Source organism: Protopterus annectens, chromosome 1.part2 (genome assembly GCF_019279795.1).
Source record: "Protopterus annectens isolate FY-2018-M chromosome 1.part2, PAN1.0, whole genome shotgun sequence".
Taxonomy (NCBI): Eukaryota; Metazoa; Chordata; order Ceratodontiformes; family Protopteridae; genus Protopterus; species Protopterus annectens.
In genome coordinates this window covers 96,275,547-96,298,845 of record NC_056727.1, presented here as the reverse complement: position 1 = coordinate 96,298,845, position 23,299 = coordinate 96,275,547, and the positions used below count along the sequence as shown (strand labels likewise).

The 23,299-nt window shown below is 37.7% G+C and overlaps 1 protein-coding gene across 2 annotated transcripts in view; it reads left to right on the top strand.

The window, feature by feature from the left end:
* PUS10 (pseudouridine synthase 10) overlaps positions 1-23,299 on the top strand; it is a 1,838,120-nt gene that overhangs the window by 1,070,633 nt on the left and 744,188 nt on the right. For both annotated transcript variants that reach the window (XM_044055027.1, XM_044055017.1), the window contains one exon: positions 19-83. In XM_044055027.1, coding sequence (XP_043910962.1) covers positions 19-83 — 65 coding nt within the window. The remainder of the gene's footprint in view (positions 1-18; positions 84-23,299) is intronic.

The window sequence follows — 23,299 nt, the reverse complement described above, 5'->3', positions numbered from 1 at the left end:
AAAAATGTGTTCTTACAGTCTGTGTTCACTAGATTGGCAGTTGTGAAAGCCTTGGAAAAGATAAAAGATGAAGATTTTTGCAAGTAAGTACATTTGAGTTTTTGTAGTTATTAGTATTATGCAGATATTGTATTGACTTAAGATGGAAGGAGGAAATGCTAGGAAATACCCTGGAAAAACTGCATCAATAATATGACTTTGGTAGAAATTGTTTAAATGTAGTATGCATGTAAATAATATCATAATTATAACAAAACTGATTTAACCTTGTCAGACGATGTAAGTGAAATTTTATTAATTATTTAGTGTAAATGAGTGTTTTTCCAAGCTTATTTACAGACCATTGTGCTAGGCATTCTTTTTCTTAAGTACTCAAAAGATTATTTGCCTGTATAGATGTTGTTATTGCTCTGTGACTACTGTAACATGTTTTCCAACTTTTTTGTTTCAGTTTTGCCTGTATAGATGTTGTTATTGTTCTGTGACTACTGTAACATGTTTTCCAGCTTTTAGTTTCAATTTTGTTGTTCCAGGAGAGATTGAAAGGCTGTCCTAAGATGGACAGAGTTGCCTTATTCAGCTGATATAGCCCAGATTGGGAGGGTGGCCTAATGGTTAAGGTGTTTGCCTTACAAACACAAAGTACAGGGTTTGAGTCTCACGGGGGATAAATGGCTAGGCTTAAAATGGCTCGCAGGGGCAGTTAGCCTAGTATGAATCTATGAATCTATGAATCTAAGATATTTATTAATATGTCAGTCTTCTAAGTTGTGAGGTCTTTCGGACTGAATGTACTTTCTTAACTAGTGCACAGAATTTTAAATGTGCTCTACAATCCTAAAATCAGTATTTTAGGTTTGTCTCTGTATTTCATATGTTGCTAGGTTCCGTGGTTACTCTAAGCTGTTTTCCAAGTTATTGCTTAAGAAAAATTTCTTTATTGCTCCAGAACAGTGCAAAACTGTACAAAGTAGAACCTACGGGTCTTGACCTCATAAGAGGCTAACAAGGAACACAGTCCCTAGCAGTGTGTGAAAAACAGCCAAAATGTAGAACACCCTATTTTTGTACTGCGTGAAAATGTACCAGTTCCTTGATGCTTAGTCAAAGTGGTCTTTCAACTAAAAGCATTAAGTTGAAGTATATATCAGCCATGAATTAACACTGTGTATTTGTAAAAAAAATCTTCTGCAAAAACGCAGCTTGTAATTCAAGTTATTTGCAAAAATGCCATAAATATCAAAACATGAAACACCATTACTACTATAAAGTAGCACAATGAAATTAACAATACAACTAAACAGAATCAAACTAAAATTAAACTGCCCATTGATAGCGATTTCGCCAATATTTGCATGCCTCTAAAAATGCATTTTCTAAGTACCACTGTCCTGCTAAGTATTTCACACTACAAACAATTCCACATTTGTACGTTGCTTGCACTAAGTCAGTGAACATGTGCGTAAAAAACTTAAATACACAGTTGCTGCTGTATGTAGCCTTCTTAGCAGCGTCTAACACATGCTTTGACTGCCTAACATCATAGCAGTTCAGTTCTTAATTCATTTTAATTGACAATAAAGACTTAAATGTCCTTGTAGTCGGTGACTGATGCAGTTCAGTCTTTACTTTCCATATCATGCTGAAAGCTCTTTCAACTTCTGCTTTCAAATGTGGCAGTCATCAACTGCTTTCTTTGCATGGTTAATGAGAAATGCAGCATTTCGGTAAATAGACTTGAATGCGAAACTTAAATTATTTGTTGCAGCACTGCTGTACTTTTTTTGTAAAAGGTAAATCCAGTTACAGTCCCAACAATGTCATTCTTATGGCTACTTGTGTACTGCTTGACCTACAGGCCAATATTCAGCTCACAGATGGAAAGAACAAAGTTACTGTCAGTCAGGACAGAGACATCAATATCTTTGATAAGTTACATGGCAGCTGCAGCAGTCTGCCAGCATACTGTTATAGTAGTGTATCAACAGTACAGGCAATATAAGTTTACTTTCTGATATCTGAAGTTGTATGTTGAACTTTGATAAAGATTCCAGTGCTGATTCAGAAACATGCAAATCATACACAGCCCATGACTTGGTAGTTTGTCAGAAATTAAGTTAATTTTAGAAGATCATCGACTGCAGACAGAAAGTATGAGTTTAGGGTTGGCCAAATGTTCACTATGAACCTTCTCAAGACTAACCCATCTAGTAGGTGCATGCCTAATAATCTTAAGAGGTTCATTGTCTGTGAACAAAACAAATTATTTTACTTCTAAGATGCCTGCACACATAACAGCTTAATTTCAGCTTTCCCACCATGAAAAAAGAAGCTGAGAGACAGGGACCACTAAATCTGCCAGATTTAGTAAATTCACTTACTGGCTGGTAAGTACACTGCCTGGATGCCAGCAAAGAAGACTCTTACAGTGCCTGAAAGAAAATCAAATAGAAAATTTGAAGGGAAGACACTGACTGGGAAGAATCCCGCAGCTGTTCATGAAAAAGCAGTTCAAGCTCCAGCTTTAATACAAGTCATGGTTTCCAGTAATCTAGAGGAAAAAAATCATATATGCTAAGAGCTGATTAAAATAAAAGAAATGTTGAAGGCGTATTATCATGTCAAATAACAAACGGCTGGAAAAAATGGAAGAAGCTTTAAACAGATATTCAGATGAACTGATAAAATAGCAAAAATCGTTGGATGAAATGAAGAAAAGGGTCACTGAGTACGAGATTGCTCAAGAACAGCTGTACCAAAAATGGAAAAGTTAAAGGACAGAGCACACAGGGAAAAAGTGAGATTTTCTGCTGTACCCGAAAAACTGAAAGACAGCCTGTATTCATTTTATGAAACCACAAATAAACAGCTGGACTGGTATTCCACAGCAAGATTTGTTAATTAATAAGGCAGATCATGTGTAAACTCAAAACCTGACCATGAGACAGCAGCCAAAACCTCTAGTAGTAAAGATGCAGTCATACCAGCAGAAAAAGTTGAGTGTGACAAAACTTTGACAGAAAGGGACTTCCAAGATGGCTGCACACTGAGTAACAGCTTAATTCTAGCTCTCCCAGTGTGAAAACAGCAACTTAACAGATAGAATCTGTCACCAGTGGACATAAATTTCAGTAAATGGCTAGTAAGTGCACTGCCTGGATGCCAGGAAAACCTGCTTCTGGAAACAATGTCCAACTTGTAATGTGCCACAAAGGCATGTGTCTTTGACCAAGTGACTGCAACTTTGGAAGAATGGTAGATGCGGAGGGTATAAACCTGTTAGAATGGATGTAGAGTGTTAAAGCAATTATAAACAATTTTGAGAATAAAACAATGAAAATATGTTCAGTAATCAAATTGACTAAAAGGGAAGGACACAAACTGCTGGTCACTCTTTTTGTACTGTTTCGTACTGTGAAGATGGGAACATAATTGTGTACAAACATCAATAAGGTGTAACATATATTTGTCCTTACTGGTAAAGGTCAGAAAGAAAACTGACAGTCTTATGGACTGATTAATGTTAGACTCTGTGGCTACTTTAGGCAAAAGGAAGAAATGGTTCAAAATGATACCTGATTTTTATGAAAAATAATGTGAGGACCCCTGGCAGACGAGGCCTGGAGCGCTGAAATCTGTTTTTTTTTTTTTTTTTTTTTGCTGAGGTGAGAGCTATCAAAAATTGTTTTCCAAGAACAAAACTTCATATCAGCATAGTTTGCCAGTTCAAATGGTTTTTGGGTCAGCCTCTGAAAAATCACTGTAAGGTCCCATGGAGGAGAAGGATCTCTTATGGGAGGTCTAGCTGAAAGAATCCTTTATAAAAGTTTTACAGAACTTGGAAGCTGGCAAAGAAAGATTCCTTTCCAGCATGGAGATTGGATATAGTTGCTAATTGAAGTCCTAATAGTAGAAAAACCTAGCACATTCCTTAAAAGGAGGAGTGAAAAAAGGAAAGATGGTCATAGTAGGAGCTGAGAAGAAATCAAGGTTTTCTTTGAAAGCCTGTATAAAAAAATCTTTTCCATTTGTTTCCATAGACTTTCTTAATGAAGATGTTCTGGGAAGTCAAGATAATATCGTGAACAGGAGAAGTGAGCCTGGACTGTATTACTCTTGCAGGAAGTAGAGAAACCATACAGTTAGCTAAATGGCATGAAGATTAGGGTGCTGAATCTCCGACAGGTGAGATAGGAGAGCCTGATTGGGCTCCAGAACCCAAGAAAGATATTTCAGATGAAACCAGAGAAGGGGGGGGCATACCTGAAGAGGTCAGATGGGGGGACATTTTCTGCAAAATCTTCAGGATCAGTGGTAGAGCGGGGTAGGCATACAGAAGATGGGGGAGCCAACCATAAGCCAGAGCATCCCTTGGAGACTCCCCCGGTGGGGGGAATTGGAGCGAAATACTTGCTGCTTAGGAGAGAAGCAAAAAGGTCACTGCAAGGTTGGCCCCCAGTGGTTGAAAATAAGAATGGACTTGCTGAGTCTGTCTGCCGTAGTGTTGGATTTCTCTGGAATATGCATTGCAATTAGAAAGCAGTCTGCAGACATAGCTCATTCTCAGGCCCTCGTGATCTTCCTGTACAAGGCGTACAGACAGCCGCCTCCTTATTTCAGAATGTACCAGTCTACTGATATGTTGTCTGTGTGTATCGCAGTCATCCCTAAGGGTGGAACATCCTGAAAGGCTTTCAATGTTATGAGGACTGCTCTCATCTCTAGAACATGATATGCAACCTGGTCTCCAAGGAAGACCATGTGCCTTGGATCATTTTTCCCTTGAAAAGCCTCCCCCACCCCAGTTGGGGAGCATCTGTGGTCACTGTGGCTATCCTGGGAGGAAAAGAGAATGGTTTGCCTAGAAACAGGTCATCCGAATGGATCCTCTGTATTCACATCAATACCAAATCCATAAGGAGTTGAATATTTACAGAAATTTCTTAGTCAAAACAGTGAATATAGTGGACAACTTGTAGATATGATATGTAGGTTTATGGAAGTGGTTTTAGAAAGTAATGTTTTTGCATTTGATAGCAGATATTTTTTGCAATGTGAGGGCATAGCTATGGGCACATGTGCCAGTAGCTACGCCAGCGCAGTAATGGCCAATGGGAGGTGGAAAAGATGTTCCCTATGGACTCATATAAGGATTATGTGAAATTTTACCATAGATTTTTGGACAATAGTTTTCTTTTATGGGGAGGTACGCTCCCAGCACTGGAAGAGTTTGTTAGGAAAATAGAAGAAACTATTAGTTTCTTAAAGTTCACAATAAATTATTCACAAAAGAGTCTAGCATTCCTGGACATATATGTATCAAAAGGCAATGAAGGGGTGTTTGAGATTTTTCCCTTGAAAAGCCTCCCCCACCCCAGTTGGGGAGCATCTGTGGTCACTGTGGCTATCCTGGGAGGAAAAAAGAATGGTTTGCCTAGAAACAGGTCAGCTGAATGGATCCATCAGCAAGGATGACATTTGCAAATTGGAGTAAGTTTTATGGGATTGGATAGGAGCTGGTTAGAACAGACTACTGTATCGCCCAGGTCCATTGGAGGATACACATGAGGTACCTTGCTAGAGGACCTAGAATAATGGCATCTGATATTGAACCAAGAGGTTGAATATTGATTTCGCTAGAGGGACAGAAGAGGCAGTTAAGTCCCACACTTGAAAGTCTTAAAGATGTGATGCAATGAAGAATGAAGAGGTAATGATGTTGTTTGATTCGTAGTATCCAGTTGAGTTCCTATAAATTCCAAATTTTGTGCAGGAAACTGTTCGATTTGGCCAGGTTTATGGTAATATTGGGGAGATGGAGATCTGAAACAAGTAATCCCTGGCTTGCAGAATTTGATGCCTGGCTGTGGCAGTGAGAAGCCAGTCATCCAGATACAAAAACACCTGGAAACCATTGAGTCTCAGGTGAATTGCTACTGCTGCCATGCATTGTTAAATACCCTGGAAGCTGTAGTGAGTCCAAAGGGCAGAGTTCTTAACTGGTAGTGATAGTACACATCCTGAAGATGTATGGAGTACATCCAACCATCCTTGTGCAGACGTGGCAGGATGGACAGAACAGGAACCTCAACTTATTTCTATACTGATTCAGATTGCTTAGATCCAGAATTGGTTTTAGGTCCCCATTTTCTTTGACACTAAAAGAAAATGGGAGTAAGTTCTGAATCCTCTTAGTTTGGTCAGAACCTCCTGGATGGCTCTTTATTAGTACTTTTTTCTTAATTTTAGAGTCTGTTGAACTGCATACTCTGTTTGACTGGATAAGCATCAATGAAAAAAAGGAATGTAGAGGCCTCTGATATGTGGCACTCCTGACATACTTTATAATATAGTCCAGGAGACCAGATGGAAGATAATCTGATCCCCAAAAATCCCTATAGGTGGGCATTTGAGCCATGTTTCAGTATGTTGAGAGGGCCTATAGAGGAAGTAGCATTTAGATCCTTGGTTCTGCTGACCCCTTTTGCCTCTATGGCTTGTAGTTGAAGAAGTCCTTTGTCCTTGGAGGAAGTGTTCTCGTATGAATCCTGAGGGACCCAAAAAAGTATTTGCCACATTTTTCTTGATGCCAATGTGTTGAAAAATTTGACGTAAAATGGCCCTTGATTTGTCCATGGTTACGGCCTTACTGTTGGGAGGATAGATAAAGGGACTTTGCACACCAGCTGTTGCTTAGTGACATTAGTCACCACCACCACTGTCAGTAGAACCTCCATGCTCTACAGAGGATCAAGAGAAGGGGACGCCAGTAGTGGAATACCAGGGGAATCCTCCTCTTGATCATAATAAGTCTAATGGAAGATCCAGAATGTCCGCTACCAGCAACTGCACCCCAGGGGAAAATTCCCCTCAGGAAAATAGACTGTGGAGGAAGAGAGAGAGAGAGTCTGAATGAAGTCAACGATGGCTGCATCAGCACAAGACATGTTATCACCAAAATTCAAAAAGGAAACCAGAATGAACCCACACATGGAACAGATATCCGGCCTCCAAAGCAAGATTCCAAGCAAAGAACAGCACACTGGGGAAGAAAAGTTAGACTCAGTGAATGTATCCACACTTCCACCATGACGCAGGACCACCATAACGCAGGACCAACAAGATGCCCATGCAGGTCAATGAGCACACATCTCAGCTGCTCAGGCAGAACCCTCTGGAGAAAGTCTGACAAAACAGGGGGAAAGAACAAGTGGCCAAGTCCAAAGAAGCATCTGCAAGGGTGGTCACATAAACTTAAAAGGCTGCTGGAATAACAGAATTGTCTCACCTGTATTCTTGCGAAGGATGTAAGATCAGGAAGTCGAATGCATGTTAACTTCAAACTGACATACAATCTGAGCAACACAGGAAGTGCATATCTCAGCCTCTTAGAGCAAGAAAACTGGGCAAAGCCAAAAGGGGCACTTTTTTGTTTTGATAAAAATTAATAGAAATAAAATGTTTTGCATTAGCTTGGGTTTTCTGAAGTCTAAAAATCATGTCTGCCATAATTTTCTAGCTTCAGTCCTGTATGAGTTAGCAGCGATTAGCTAGAAACTAAAGTTTTTAAGAGAAAAGGACTAAAACAAATGGGTCAAAAAATCTGGACAATCTGTGAAAAACTGGATATCTGAGAGGCATTGCAAGGAACTGGCTTTAGAAGCAGCAAATAATGAAACCAGCGAATCTGAGGAGTGCCTCGTATCTGAAGAAAAAACACACTGGACCAGTAGCTCTGGATTTGAGTGAGCTGGATCCGAGCAATGCGTGGCTCTCCATGCACACCTGACATCCATCAGGTCCCAGTCTAGGAACAGAGGGAGTGGTAGAGGGAGAGAAAAGGGTTGGATCTATTGGATCCAGTGGAAGGAACAATCAGTATCCAAAGGAGTCTGTGCAAATATTCAGTCCACTGTGGTTGTCCTGCAGCAACATTCATACAGTTTGATCCAAAAACTTTGGATCTGATGAAATTTGGCATGCAAGAAAGAACTCTTCAAGGAACCCAACCTATCAGATCTAAGGGAGACTGGGGTTCTGACGGAGCCCATAGCAACTTCGGATCCAAGCTCCTGCTAACATTGCTGGTATTTTCTTTTTACAGGGGGGTTGAGCCCCAAAGGAAACCAGCAGTAAAATTTTTAAGGGTTTGAACTAACTTTGAATCTTGTCCAAAACAGATGAACCAAGTGCATCAGGATCACTAAAAAGCAGTAGATGTAGGTGTTGAACCAAGTGAACACAGCAACATGCCAACAACATTACATGTGTTGTGCTGCCTTTGCAGACCTGGCAGAGGAAGCAGCTCACCATCAACTCAGCTTACCAGTCCTCTGGCTCAGTTGAGAACCCTGTGACACAAAACAAGCAATGTCCTGGCCATCCTCAACCAGCCTAAACACCCTCAAGTAATGCAGGATCACACAAGCTGTCAGTAGTCCATGGTATGGTCCACTTCAAAGACCCCCCCCCCCAAAAAAAAAATCCAGGCAAGCCAAAACCAATGATTTGTACTTCAGCTTAATACACCAAAGCAGTGTTGTTTGTAGCAGACGCATCTCATTTGCCCTCTGAAACAAAAAAAAACGACAGCGCAGATGCAGGTCTTAGATGTATCTCACAGTGCCTCACAGCCAGAGTACACGTAAACCAACACCAGCCCTTGAGAAAATTCAAACCTCACCAGTTTGTTCACACAAATGCCAATAGACACAATGGTCATGAGGGACAGGCTAAGAGGAAGTGAAAACTTCTATGTACTTAGCAACTTCAAATAACGAGAGGGAAACCTACCCAACTCAGCAAGCTGGTAGTGTAACCAGTATAGTAAATGTTTGCTGAAAAACAAAATCCTGAAAACAGTGGTTCGCTGAATGAAAAAAGATCCGCAGAACCACAAAGAGTACAGAAGAGAGAGCAACCACATGAAAGGAAAATATAATTATTTCTACAAAAGCGAAAGTGATGAGCAATACACACACACACAGACCGAGGGAGGAGGAGAACAGATTACAGAATAAAAACAAGTTAAAAAAAATAAAAATTAGACCAAACAAGATAAAGGTTTTCACTGCTCGAGATTCGGATTCCTCCATCTGACCACGACAGCATCAAACAAGATCTGAGGAGTTGAGGGTGCTGTAATGGCATTATGGGAAGAGGGAGGAGCTCAAGATTAGGATTAAAAGTCTTGGAAAAGCGACCAAGTCAGATCTGAGGATCAGTGAGGAAAAATGAAAAGGACAACATCAAATCCTTAGATTGTATTTCATTTGGGCAGTCTAGTAATATATCATAGTTAAAACTCGAGTAGCATAGCTGAATAATTGCTTACAGGCATTATTATAAATCTTAGCTCAGTCATACTACTGTTAAATGCCTACAAACATTGGTTTGAAAGTCTGAAAGTGCATATTGTTTCAAATGAACTAATAGTACAATGCAGTTAGCAATCTCTAATTCATTTTAAATTACCATATGGCTTTGTAATGAAAGTGAGTGAGTGTGTGGTACGGGACTGTGTGTATGACAGAGAGAAAAAGAGAGTGATTTGTGTAAAACACAAGAGATTAAGGTTGTTCTATAGTATTACCTCATAATAAAGACTTAACAGTATGGTTATAGTTTTGCATTATTTTGTCACTCTCTGTTTTTAAACTTGCGTTCCTAAGTAGAATCTCACATTCCTTCAGGAAGTGAGAATAAGTTGTATACTGTTCAATGTGTAAATTTTACACCGATTAAGTGTCCTGATTTTTATCTGGCTGTAGCTACTTTTCAAGAGACTTTGCACCTATTTTTGATATGTGCAGGTTATGAGGTATGGTTCTGGTTTGTGACTGTTATTTGCCTGGGCATTGTGCCACATGACAGCTCCTGGGCACTCAGTGAAAGGTAACACTAGCTCAAGATTAATGGCATTATCCTACATTGCTGGTGTAGAGCTGCTAGAATTATCTAATTTCTCTTGTGCCAATGCCTCACTGGCACTTCTGAGGATATTTTTGCAGATCTGGTACACTGTAAGAAAAATGAGGGAAAAAAAAGAGACTGGCAGTTGCAGCAGAATATTAATGTTACAAGCTGTTGATGAGCTGCTTCTTGTAGTCTAGGTTTTGATTCCCTAAGCCTCGGTTTACCTACTGTGTGATTTTGCGCAACAAGTCTCTTAACCAGCTAGTGCTCTAAGTTCCTAAATGGTCTCCTGGACCACATGCTTAGTATCTCTGAATCCTGTATATTCTTCTGCAGAGGGAAACACCTGATGTTCATAAGGGTCATTTGCGTGCATCCCATGTGCCTCTGATACAAGAGGTTTGGGAGGTCACTCAGTGGAAGTTCTAGCTTTGCTGGAGTTACTGATTGGTTTTTCATTGACCTTCTCACTTATTGTTTTGGTTTGTTGTTTGGGATATTTTTGCAGTGACCCTAATGATAATGGACATCAGCTGGGTATAACAGCCCTGTGTTTCTTATGCTTAGTCAAACACTCTGCTTGTGCTGTGCTGACGAGGTCATAACAAGGCCGAAATATGCATATCCGCAGCTTGTGGGGTTTGGCTTTATTGACCTGAAATTGTCCATTAAAATGACTCATGGGCATTTAGAATCTCTAATTAGCTGAAACACCTGCTGTTCAAAAGAGTCATTTGCATATATCCCATGTGCGTCTGATACAAGAGGTTTGGGAGGTCACTCAGTGGAAGTTCTAGCTTTGCAGGAAATTTCATTTTGTTTTTACTTTTTTGCAGAGAGTTTACAGGAAGGAAGTTACAGCATTTGCTCTTTTTATCACCTGTTGTATGTTTAATGTGTGACATGTCATCTTGGGAGGTGAAACCTTTATTCACTTTTAATTCTGGATTCCAGAAGGCAATATGAAGATAGAGCAGATTGGATGAAAACATATTTTACAATGTTGAAATTTTGCAAACTTATATAGTCCAAAAGGTCATTATGCATATCTGCAGTTTGCTTGGACACTGTGTAGATGGTTGTCTGTGCTCTCCCATTGCTGCTCAAATATGAGCTGCTTTGCCAGAATGCAGCACTGTGGATTTTTGAGGAATTGTGCTTGGTGTGTTTTGTAAAAGACATATAACCAGAAGTCCCTTTTCCCCATCTTGTTCTTGTTCTGAAGCTGTTGAAAGGAGTACAGTATGACAGTCTGATTTCTGACATGCTATCAATAAAACACTTAGATACGTGCCTTACCAAGCATCGCACTTAATGCTGTCTTTGTCAATTTTAAACTGAGGATGAATCATTAAATTAGCTAACTTATAAAATATGTTGTCAGACCACATTTGATTCTAAAAGCTGTCCAATCCTGATGGTTGGAATTCAGTGTTAGGCATTTTTTAAGGTGCAGATGAAAGGCTGTTATACCAATCAACTGGTCAGTAGAATATGCTACTGAAAACAATTCTCTATGCTAACCAAAAGGGGAAAATGTGGCTTTCCTGGATTAGTGCACATCTTTGCAAAGCAAGTTAGAATATTTTACTGTTGTCATTTCTTTTTTTTTTTTCAAACACCTTTAGTGAATTTTGTGACATAGGCAAATTTACATTCAAATAAAAGTAATCAAACTATATTAACATACCAAACATTATACTTCATATATATTGGTATATATCATATAACCTAAGCAAGATTGCATGTTGTTGTTGTGTCTTTCAGCTTTTCCCAGTTAGGGGTCGCCACAGCGGAACTCTGGTCTGCTAATGATTGGCAGTAGATTTTTATGTGCCTAGTTGCCAGCCCTGACGCACAACCTTCAAAGAAGGTATGCCCATTCACGCATGTCTCCCCACAGAAGACGCTGTAGCTGAGAATCAAACAGGACAACGTCTTACTGTGAGGTGACAACGCTACCGCAGCACCACCACCGCAGTCCTCTAAGCAAAACAATAATGTCGAAATAATCTGCTCTAGAGTTCAAATTAATACTACTAAATCAATAAACATCATTTGTGCTTATCTGCCTCCAGGAAATAATATCCCCACATTAGAACAACTTCTTGAACAACTCTCAAATTACCTCCCCCAAGAAACATTACTTCTTGGAGATTTTAACATTGACTGGAAATCTTGTAACAATGCTAACCCTACTTCCCATTTAAACCTTTTTGGTTTCAAACAACTAATTGATAGTGCCACTAGAATAAATAAAACAAGCAAAAAGAAACCACCTTAGACTGGGTTCTTACAAACTCCCCTCACAAAGCTACAAAACTGGCATCCTTCCTGATGACCTTAGCGATCACTCCCTCACATATGTCATTAGAGCTAAAACTCATCAAAACTTACCTACCTCACATAGAACACTATATTCAAAGAAACAATTTAATCCCCAAGGATTTCAAACAGAACTCTCACAATACAATTGGACCCCTCTAAAGCACCTCTCTCTCAACAAAGCCATAGAATATTTCAACTCAGCATTCCTTACAATCCTAAACCACCATGCCCCAAGTCGTACCATTAGAATAAAGACCAGAACAGCACCCTGGCTTACCTCTAATACTAAACAAAAGATCAGGCTTAAAAATAAATCTTGGAAGAAATGGCGCCTCTAGAAACCCAACAGACTATCAAACCTTTAGAGAGCTGAGAAACAAAACCAAAATGCTATTATTTCAGACAAAAGAACTACTATGTAGAACTTCAGCAATCCACAAAAAGAACCAAAAAGGTTCTGGTCTACTATCAATCATCTACTTACCCCAGGTAAAATAGTAACACCTAACCCACAGAATCTAGACCCTGATAATCCCTCTTTAATAGCCAATAACTTCAATAGCTTCTTTACTACTTCCATACAAACACTAGCAAGCCATTTATCCCTGATGCTTCCCAACTGATCTTAAGTAACACCAACAACGTCATTCCTTCCCTTCAACTTCAACCCATACCCACCTCCTACATACAATCTCTCTTACAAAAACTTAAACCCACTACCCCTCAGCAGATAAGCTTCCTGCTGAATTCCTTCAGGTAGCAGCAAAAGCTATAGCCTACCCTGTTTCGATCCTAATAAACAGATCCATAAAAGAAAGTGATTTTCCAGCAATCTGGAAGATATCACACATCATACCCTTACATAAAGGAGGCAAATCCACTGACCTCTCTAACTACCGCCCAATAGCACTATTATCTCCACTAGCTAAAATCATGGAAAAATGTATACATAAACAACTACTTAACCATCTCCTTCAAAATAACCTACTAGCAAACACTCAACATGGATTTAGACCCTCACATAGTACGACCACTGCACTACTTTCCTTTACTAACACAATAAACTGTAACCGTAATAATAACAAACTAACTGCTTCTCTTTTCCTAGACCTGTCAAAAGCCTTCGACATGGTCAACCATAAACTTCTCCTACACATACTAAACTCACTTGCCTTGGATTTTTCCTCCTTAATGTGGTTCTCATCCTACCTTGAAAACCGACAACAAGCAGTACTCTGGAAAAATTCTCTATCTGCTCTACTACCTATCTCCTTAGGAGTACCTCAAGGATCAATATTAGGCCCACTCTTATTCTCTATCTTTATTAATGATCTTCAATCATCTATCCATAACACTACCTGCATACAATATGCAGATGATTCTACCATCATCTGTACAGCTCCCACCCAATCTGAACTCCAGTCACTCACACAATCTACCTTTTCAACCGTTGAACAATGGTTCTCAAAACGATGTCTCCTTCTCAACTCCAAGAAAACAAAACTATTACTATTCTCACCTACCCACAAATCTCCTCAACTAAATTTTACTATTACTGCAGCTGACAATTCTCTTATCTCCCCAGACTCTACTACCAAACTGCTTGGTGTTACTATTGATAATAATCTTAACTATGATTGTCATATCAATAACACTATAAAAGCAGTAAATAAAAAGATAGGTTCACTGTACAGAATAAAACCCTTCCTTACTCCAGAAGCACGGACTACCTTAGCTCAATCACATCTTATCTCCACCCTACTGTATGCTTCCTCTATTTACACCAATCTCTCTAAATGTAACCTGAAAAAACTAACTACATCCTATCATAATATAGCCCGTTTTGCCACAGCATCCCAGTACAGAACTCACCACTGTAATAACTTAAAACAATTACAATGGTTAGAACTACCTAACAAGCTTATCTATCAACAACTCTTAATTACACATAACATTCTTTATCAACCAACAAAAACACCAGCTCTCAGTAACCTCCTTACTCCCTACAAAAACTTGAAACAGTTGCGATCTGTCGAAAAGATACAAGTCACCACAACTAGAATTACAAATTCAGCAGGTAACTGTCTATTTTCAAACTCCATAGGGAAAATATGGAATAACCTCCCCACACATTACCTCACTAGACTCCTTTCAACTTTTCAAAAAACAACTTCTATTACATCTTAACAACTTCTGGCTCTGCTCCTGTACCAATCCAGACTAAATGACTTCTTCGCTCTTCAGCCATACCTCCCTACGTAAAAATCACTATCTTTCCCTGCTATTTCAAATGACTAAATTACTGTACTGTTCTAAAAAAAAAAAAAAAAAAAAAATATGAATATATAGCTTAGGCTATTTGTTTTTTACCTGTTTTTTTTTCGCTGTATTTTCTACTACACTAAAATGTATGCATTGTTGCTTAAATGTTTAACCTTGTTTTAATTGTGGAGCTTTTCTCCCCGGGCCTCCACTGAAAATGGAAATTATCCAGCTGGACTAGCCCGGTCAACAAATGTAAAATAAATAAAAATAAATAAAATAAATAAATTATTCAGTTCCTTCCTTTTTTTAACAAGAAACATCTGTATTAAACCATCACTTACTACATAGGCAATCATACATTTATATAAATGAAAATACAAAATGTTATGCTTAAACTTAATTTTCCTAGTGATATAACACAAGGGAAAGATGCTTTCAAAAAGCCCAGTACTTATATGCCAAGTAATCACCCAATTTTAGAGACTTTTGGTAGGATGTGTGAAGATGAGTTATATAACCCACTTAGTAAATGTATCCATAGTGACAAATATAAGAATTTAAGATATGAAGAGAGAGTGGCTTTGTTGAGCCTGATGGAGAACACACATATAGTTATTAGGCTCGCAGACAAAGGGGGTATGACTGTCATTATGGATCGGGAATATTATTATAAGTCATTACATTATATGCTAATGAATGAAAAAGTCTATAAGGCTGTTACTATTGAGTATATCCAAGACAGATACAGAATTATTAAAATCATTATAAATTACTATGATTAGCTATGGTATTTCAATGGAACTTATACGGTTCCTAATAGTATTACACCTACTTATACTCTCATTTCAAGGACAACCAAAGATACACAAAGACCCTTAGTTCATAGGTGGGTACTAGGCTATTGGACCTAGGGCCTATATAAACCTAGCCAAAAAATGTACCCTGGCTTTCGCCACCCAAGAAAATTATTTTCCTGTGCCCCTGTCGAGCAGAGTTTCCACCCTTTAAGACCCATAGTTGCAGGTCGGGGGTGGATTACTGAACCATTTTCCATATTTGTGGAAAGGAAGATTAGACCTTTGTTGGATAAATCAAAAGTAGTGTTAAAAGACTCCAAACACTTCCTTGAGAGTTTATATGGATATAGCCAATTAGAACATATGAGGGGTGATGAATACCTGGTTACCATAGATGTAACCTCTTTATTCACATCAATACCAAATCCATAAGGAGATGAATATTTACAGAAATTTTTTATTCAAAACAGTGAATATAGTGGACAACTTGTAGATATGATATGTAGGTTTATGGAAGTGGTTTTAGAAAATAATGTCTTTGTATTTCATAGTAGATGTTATTTGCAATGTGAGTGCGTAGCTATGGGCACATGTGCCAATAGCTACACCAAAACAGTAATGGCCCAATGGGAGGTGGAAAAGATGTTCCCTATGGACTCGTATAAGGATTATGTGAAGTTTTACCATAGATTTTTGGACAATATTTTTCTTTTATAGGGAGGTGCACTCCCAGCACTGGAAGAGTTTGTTAGGAAAATAGAAGAAACTACTAGTTTCTTAAAGTTCACAATGAATTATTCACAAAAGAGTCTAGCATTCCTGGACATATATGTATCAAAAGGAAGTGAAGGGGTGTTTGAGACTAGGGTCTACAGGAAGGACTGCCATCATAACACATTACTATATAGAACAAGTGTGCACCCTTGGAAAACTTTTAAAAACATAGTTAAGGGACAAGGCATGCCTGTATCATGCTTGAGTAATAGAGAATCCACATTTATGGAAGGATTAACAGAGCTTGAAAATAATTTGTGTGAGAGGATATAAAGAAAGAGATTTTACATATATATTAAATGAAGTTAAGCCGCTTAGGTAAGGAGCAGCGAAACCATACTTCTCCAATAAAATAGAGCAATCGACAAATAAAACTATTAATGCAATTAAAAGTAGAGATGTTGTTAATGTTTCCATGTCATGCACAAGTGATATGAAGAAAGTGAGAGAAACATTTTATAAGCATTGCCCGGTACTAATGACGGACAAAAAGTTCAAGGAAGTAGTTGGCAAAAGTCCCAGTTTCATTTTTAAAAATTGGAAGAACCTTAAATGTATGCTCTGTTATCCTAAAGAGCTACCTAGGAATATACTGAATATACAGTAGGGAACTAGAGCATGTACACCTGCTACTAGTGTTAAGTACAAACTGCATGTAGTAGTCACCTGTAGTAGTATGAATGTAATATATGTAGCACAATGTGAGTGCTGCTCATACTTCTATGTAGCTAAGACTAATAGGACATTTAGAGAATGTATAAAAGAGCATATCTACAGTATAAGGAATAGGGACTCAGTTAGTGCCCTGTCTAAATATATAGAGAATAGTGAAAAATATCATGACTTTAAGTTTGCAGCATTGGAGGAAGTTATAGTTGGACTAAGGATGGGTAATGTAAGGAATCTAACAGAAAAGAGTGAACCGAGATGGATATTAAAACTTAGAGCAGATAAGGAAATGGGATTAAATGGTTAAGTGTCCATTAGACGTGCCTTGGAAGCACATGGAATACCTAGGAAATAGTTTGGCTATCCATTTTGCTGTATAAAACAACATGTTGATATATATAAAAAGGACGACCTATCTAGTTAAAAAAAATCGTATACATCCTTAGAAACGTGGGATTGGATTATAGGTTCTATTTAACTCTGTTATGATATTTATATTCATAAGGAGTTGTAGCATAGATTGTTATGTACTTTATATATAGGAAATATGACATAGTATATATGATTGACTAGTATCTATAATGATATTACCTTAAGAGCAGTTCTTTATCTGCAGAGTGTTATTTATTTATTTATTTAACACCACTTATTAATAATGATGGTATAAAAGGTATTATATATTAACAATACATGATGTTTGTGTTAGACTTATTCTCTGATAGGGCATGCTGTCTGAACCATATGATTGCTTAAAAATCTATATATTGCTATAGCATCATTAGCTGGTTTTTCATCTATAGATTGCTAATATAATTATATGGCACAGTTTGTTTATAAGCAATGTTAAAATGTTATTATGTTATTATGCAATAGCATAAGGAGTTTGTGTTAGATCCATTCCATCTTAGACAGTAATCTATAAGCGTAGGATGTAGACAAAAAGTTTTTGTATGTCATTTCATATATAAGTAGCTTTTATAAATACTTTCTATATGGAATCCCGTTATAATAATATCTGAATGAACACCCCTGAGTTATGTGTTTGGTATATGTTATATTGAATAGGCTTTTGCTTATATTTATACAGGATCTATAGGTCTATATTCATCTGGGACTTCTTATAGTATGTTAGGATAGGGTTATTATGTTAATAATTTTGTAAAAGAATGTATGCTGCATAAATACATGGAGCTTTTAAATAGATTGTATATGTAGAGCCAAGGGGTTTGTATGTAATCCTGAATGAGGATAAAGTGATTAAGAAAGGTAGTACATCCAATGGGAATGGTAGCTATGTATTTAGTAGTCATGTAGTCTGTGGACTAATACGAGTTTTAAAAATAAGTCTTGCAGTATACACTTGGCGCGCAGTGATCCATTTGAGCATGTGGATAAGCGTTGTTAAAAGACATGGAAGACTTTCTGAAAAGAAAAGAAAGCACAAGTTTAAGGATAAGCCTTGGCAGTATACGCTAAGTATAATAATGCTTCTGAGTTTGCCCAGAAGCATTATAGAAGGAGGTGGGGTGTTTCCCTAGAAGCAGAAACAAAAATAAAAATATAGGGACATCGGCAGGCAGTTACGGAAAGGAAATATACTTATACCATGTTATCTACTGTATGGATGGATTATGGGGATTAGATAAGCCTCGTTTAGATGGAATATGCAATTTAGCGAAAAAGGTAATAAGTTTATGTTGATTGATTATAACTTTGATTACAATCCTAGCTGCTGAATGTTTTTGCTATACACAAGGAATAACTAATAATATGGTAACATAAATCCACTTCCTAAAAGTTTTACAACAGTTATAAAAGTTTTAAAAAGTTATGAAATTTGTGGGATGGATGTAGAAAATGTCAATGGAACAGACCTTACTTAAGTAGTGTGTGAATATTGGTGATTTTATAAAGTATATTGCGATGTAAATGATGAATGTAATATGTTCATTTTAATGTCATATGAACTATGCAGAATGCTGTTTATATAGGATGTGTTCTATACTTTTATTATTTTATAAGTGCTGATGGTACAGTAATACATAAAAGTTTAGGAATGTATTACATTAAGATAGTGATGTGATTAGCTTAGGGGCATGTTTGCTACAACCTGATTGGTTCTGGAGCTTATTTAAAGTTAATAAGTTATATAAAGAGCTTTTAAAAGGTTTTATATGTATCTACTTATGTATATGGTCTGATGAAGCCACAGACAGTGGTAAAAGTGCTTACCGAATATTAAAGATCTTTGGTTATATAGTTTGTGGTTTGGAGCTATAGTTCATGTAACTGCTATTTTTCTTGTTGCTATTGCCTTTGTGTGTGTCATACAGCAGTATATTTTTGCCAACAGGTTGTTTATCGACTTTCTGTAGAATATTTTACTGTTGTCATTTCTTTTTTTTTTTCCAAACACCTTTATTGAATTATCACTTGTGACATAGGCAAATTTACATTCAAATAAGTAATCAAACTATATTAACATATCAAACATTGTACTTCACATATATTGCTATATATCATATAACCTAAGCTATATTGCATAAATTATTAAATTCCTGCCTTTTTTAACAAGAAACATCTATAGTAAACCATCACTTACTACATAGGCAATCATACATTTATATAAATGAAAATAAACCACACCGACACGGTCTTTGTCTTAAGCATTTTACATCACAAGCCACACTGACACACTCCCACTTGCAAACATTATACATCACTCATAATCTACTCAATCTTTCTCACTCAAATAATACATAACTCATTTAAGTCCTGCTGCCTTTTACACCTCATTCCTAGCTTGTATATATTGTTCTCACAATTCACATTTTTTCCTATGTAGTTCGCTCCTACCCTTTTCTAAATATCTCATTTGCAGTTGTTTTATCTCTGTTATATTCACTACTTCCAGTATAGTTGGTTTAGATTTTGATTTCCATTTTTCTAGTAATTGCTTTTTTGGCACCCACCATTATTAGACACAGCAAAGCCTTACCATGTCAAGCAATTCTAATTCTGTATCATAGCTCAGAAAAATCATCTCCCTGTTCATACCAATCTGCCCACCCCGCATCTCCAGCAGTGCATCCCACAGGAAATCCTTAAACGTCTGTCAGAAAATATGTTCCCATTTACCTCTTTCTTCCCCTTCACACCTCCAATATTTATTGTCTGCCTGTGGAAAAATTTGCCGGAGTCTACTTGGGGTATAAAAATATCTATGTAAACTTTTCCAGGCAAAAATCCTAAATCTTGTAGATTTTGTTGCATATTTGGGAGACATACATATATCCTCCCATTGTTTCTTTGTGAATTGCTTAGCCAGTCACTCTTCCCAATACTTTCTAACTTACTCTGATTATTAGTTACCATGCGATATTTTGTATGCTGTACTAATTTTTCCTTTTTTAATGGCAGCTTCTGTTCTAGGTTCTATTAAAAACTCTACCAATGCAGGTCATTCGTTTAGGACCACCCCTATTTCTTTCTCTTTGCCTATACTCTGATAACAATCCCTGATAAGGAAAGCAATCTCTAACCTGCAGTCCAAATAAAATCTTGGCGTCTTCCCATTCTGTCATCTTTCCCTGTCTTATTTGCTCCCAGTACATTGGTTCCTTTGCCAGTTTTCTCCAATAAATTCCAGCCCCCTCTTACCTATTGTCTGTATCCCTAATTGCAGTCATCCCTATTGGCAGAATCTCCTTTCCTCCATTCCCATGTTGGTTTAGTTCTTAGAATACTTTCTTCTAATTTATGGATATAATATTTTGCGTGATTATTGTTATTCTCCTTAAAGGCCTGTATCCAAAATCTCAGTCTCTCCTTGTTTCTTCAGTTTCCCCCTTGTTTCATCATCATCCCTTTCCACTTTGAATTATAGTTTTCTGCTTACGCTATGTAAGGGAGTCTTAACTGTGTAGCTCTGAAATTACCCCTTCAAATTGGGTAATCCCAATCCACCCTGTTCTGCTGGAAGAATCAGTTTATCCCACTTGACTCTTGCCATCTTCCCCTCCCAGATAATCATTCAGGTCTTTATTAATTGTTATCCACAACTTCTCTGAAAATGTGCCTTCCCTGCGTACAACAGTAAAGGGACTAAAAACATTTCAGCTGCTTGTATCTTACTATCCTTATTCATATAACAAAGCTTACATTTTCTTAGTTTTTGTATTATCTTTTATTTAGTTTCTTCCCACATATCCTTAGCTGCCACACTAGAATCATTTTTAATCCATACTCCGAAATATTTCATTTTGTCATGTCTCCATAAAAATGGGTACTCCTGAACCAGTTCATGTGTGGGTACATAATTTACTGCTATTGCCTTTGTTTTAGCTTCATTAATTTTGTGTCCCGAAAATATCTGAAACTGTCTCAAAATGTTTCACAACACTGTAATGTCTTTTTCTGGTTTTGTTAAGTACAAAATAATATCATCCACAAATAAAGCCAGCTTTTCTTGACTACCACACCAGTTGTATTCTTGAATTTCTGAGTCCCTTATTTTCTTTGCCAGTGTTTCTTAATATAATGCAAATAATAAATGGGAAAGAGGACACCCCTGCCTGCTTCCTCTGCTCAAGCAGAAATTATCAGAGAGGACCCCACACACTTAAATTTTTGCCTCCAATCCCTCATATATTCTCCTGATCAACCTTATTATTTTTTCAGGAAGTGCACATGCTTCCATTGCCCTCCTCATAAAGTCTCAGCTTATTCTGTCAGACGCTTTCTCTGCATCAAGATCCACCAACAGTGGTATTTTCTTGCATTCTGCTTCCTTCTGGATCGTCAATGTTCTGTTAATGTTGTCAAATGTTTGCTTCCCCTCCACAAAACCACATTGATCCATATCTATCAGTTTTGGCATTACTTTTGCCATTCGTTTAGCCATTATAGACATGAACACTTTAAAATCATGGTTTAGTATCAAAATGGGCCTATATGAAACTGTATCTGATGGATGCTTACCCTCTTTAGGTATTACAGCTACTACTGCTTTCTTCCAGGAAGGTAGTACTTCTCCTCTTAAGATACTGTGAAACAAAACCTTCCAGATCTTTCAGTTTTTTCCTCCTAGCTTCCAAACTTCCACAGGAATCCCATCTTTTCCTGGGGACTTTCCTGTAGGTTGGTTATACAGCACAATTTTTATCCCATCTCTTCCTGTCTTAACTGTTAGTAATTTAGCCTCATCTACTTCTAACCTTGGCATATTTAATTCTTCCATAAACATTTCCATTTGTATCTTTTCTAGATTTGTGAATTTCTCTGCTTGATAGAGATTCTCATAGAATTTCCGAAATATTTCTAATACCTCTACAGGATCTCTTGTAACCTTTTCTGTTATAGGCTCCCTACGTTTGGCAACAGCCCTTTCTGCTTGCTGTTGCATGAGTTGCTGTGCTGAAAGTTTTTGTCCTGTAGTATTATTATAAAAAAAACAGTTTTATCAGCAATCTTTCTAAGCTCGTTCCTATTATTGCGGTAATCCCTTATTTTCTGCCTAGCATTTTGCAGTTGATCCTCTTCTTGTTCTGTAAGATTCCCCCTATTGTGAAATGCTTTAACATTTGTCTGTCCCTCTAAATAATTCTTGTTAATTCTTAACCACAGCTCCCTTTCTTTTATTTCCACCCTATTTTTAAACTCCATCTTAATTTTATCCCACTCCCTAGCTATATTTCCTGTCCTCTCTAACAGCTTCTAAATAATCTCCAATGCCCATTCCTTAAATTCCTGTCTTTTCAGCAGATAGGTGGGAAAGCACCAATATCTCATTTTTATTTTATTACCCTGTGCTTTTATTTTAGCTGTTATTAGCACATGATCTGAAATAGTTTTCCTGTAAAATGTAAATTCTGTCTAGCCCAGCCCAGTTTTTATATCTTGGGGAATAATATGTAAATTCACATCTTCCATGCCAAATATTTTCATAAATTCCTTCAAAAATCTACCATCCTTTGTTGTATTTCCCCTTCTGGTCCCCCTGGCATATTTTCACTGCTGCAAATCAAATTCTGTTCCCCACCTATAAGTAATATTCCCCTTTGAAAACTGATTATTTCTCCCAGAATTTTCTTAAGATCCATTATAGCAGTTTTAGGTGGAATGTAAGTACATGCCGGTGTAATCCTCCTCCCTTGCCATTAGCCCCTTATAGGTTCATAGGTAGGTACTAGGCTGTCGGCCCTAGGGCCTATACACACCTAGTCAAAAAGGTACCCTGGCATTCGCCACTCAAGAAAATTATTTTCCTGTGCCCCCGTCGAGCAGAGCCACAGAGGTGATCCCCAGGCTGAATTTCCTATTTCCTATCCAATCATCAAGATTTTTCTTGAAGAGTGCTAATGAGGAGTTTTGTTTGATATAGACAGGAAGTTTGTTCCAGAGTATGGGAAGTCTCTGGGACAGGAATCTATCCCTCCAGCATGTTCTGTTTATTGTGGTGACAAGGTGTAGGTCCCTAGAGCGTGTAGCTCGGAGGGATTGAGATTTCTTTAAGTGGAGCATGTCCAACAGCTCTGGGTTTGACATAGCTT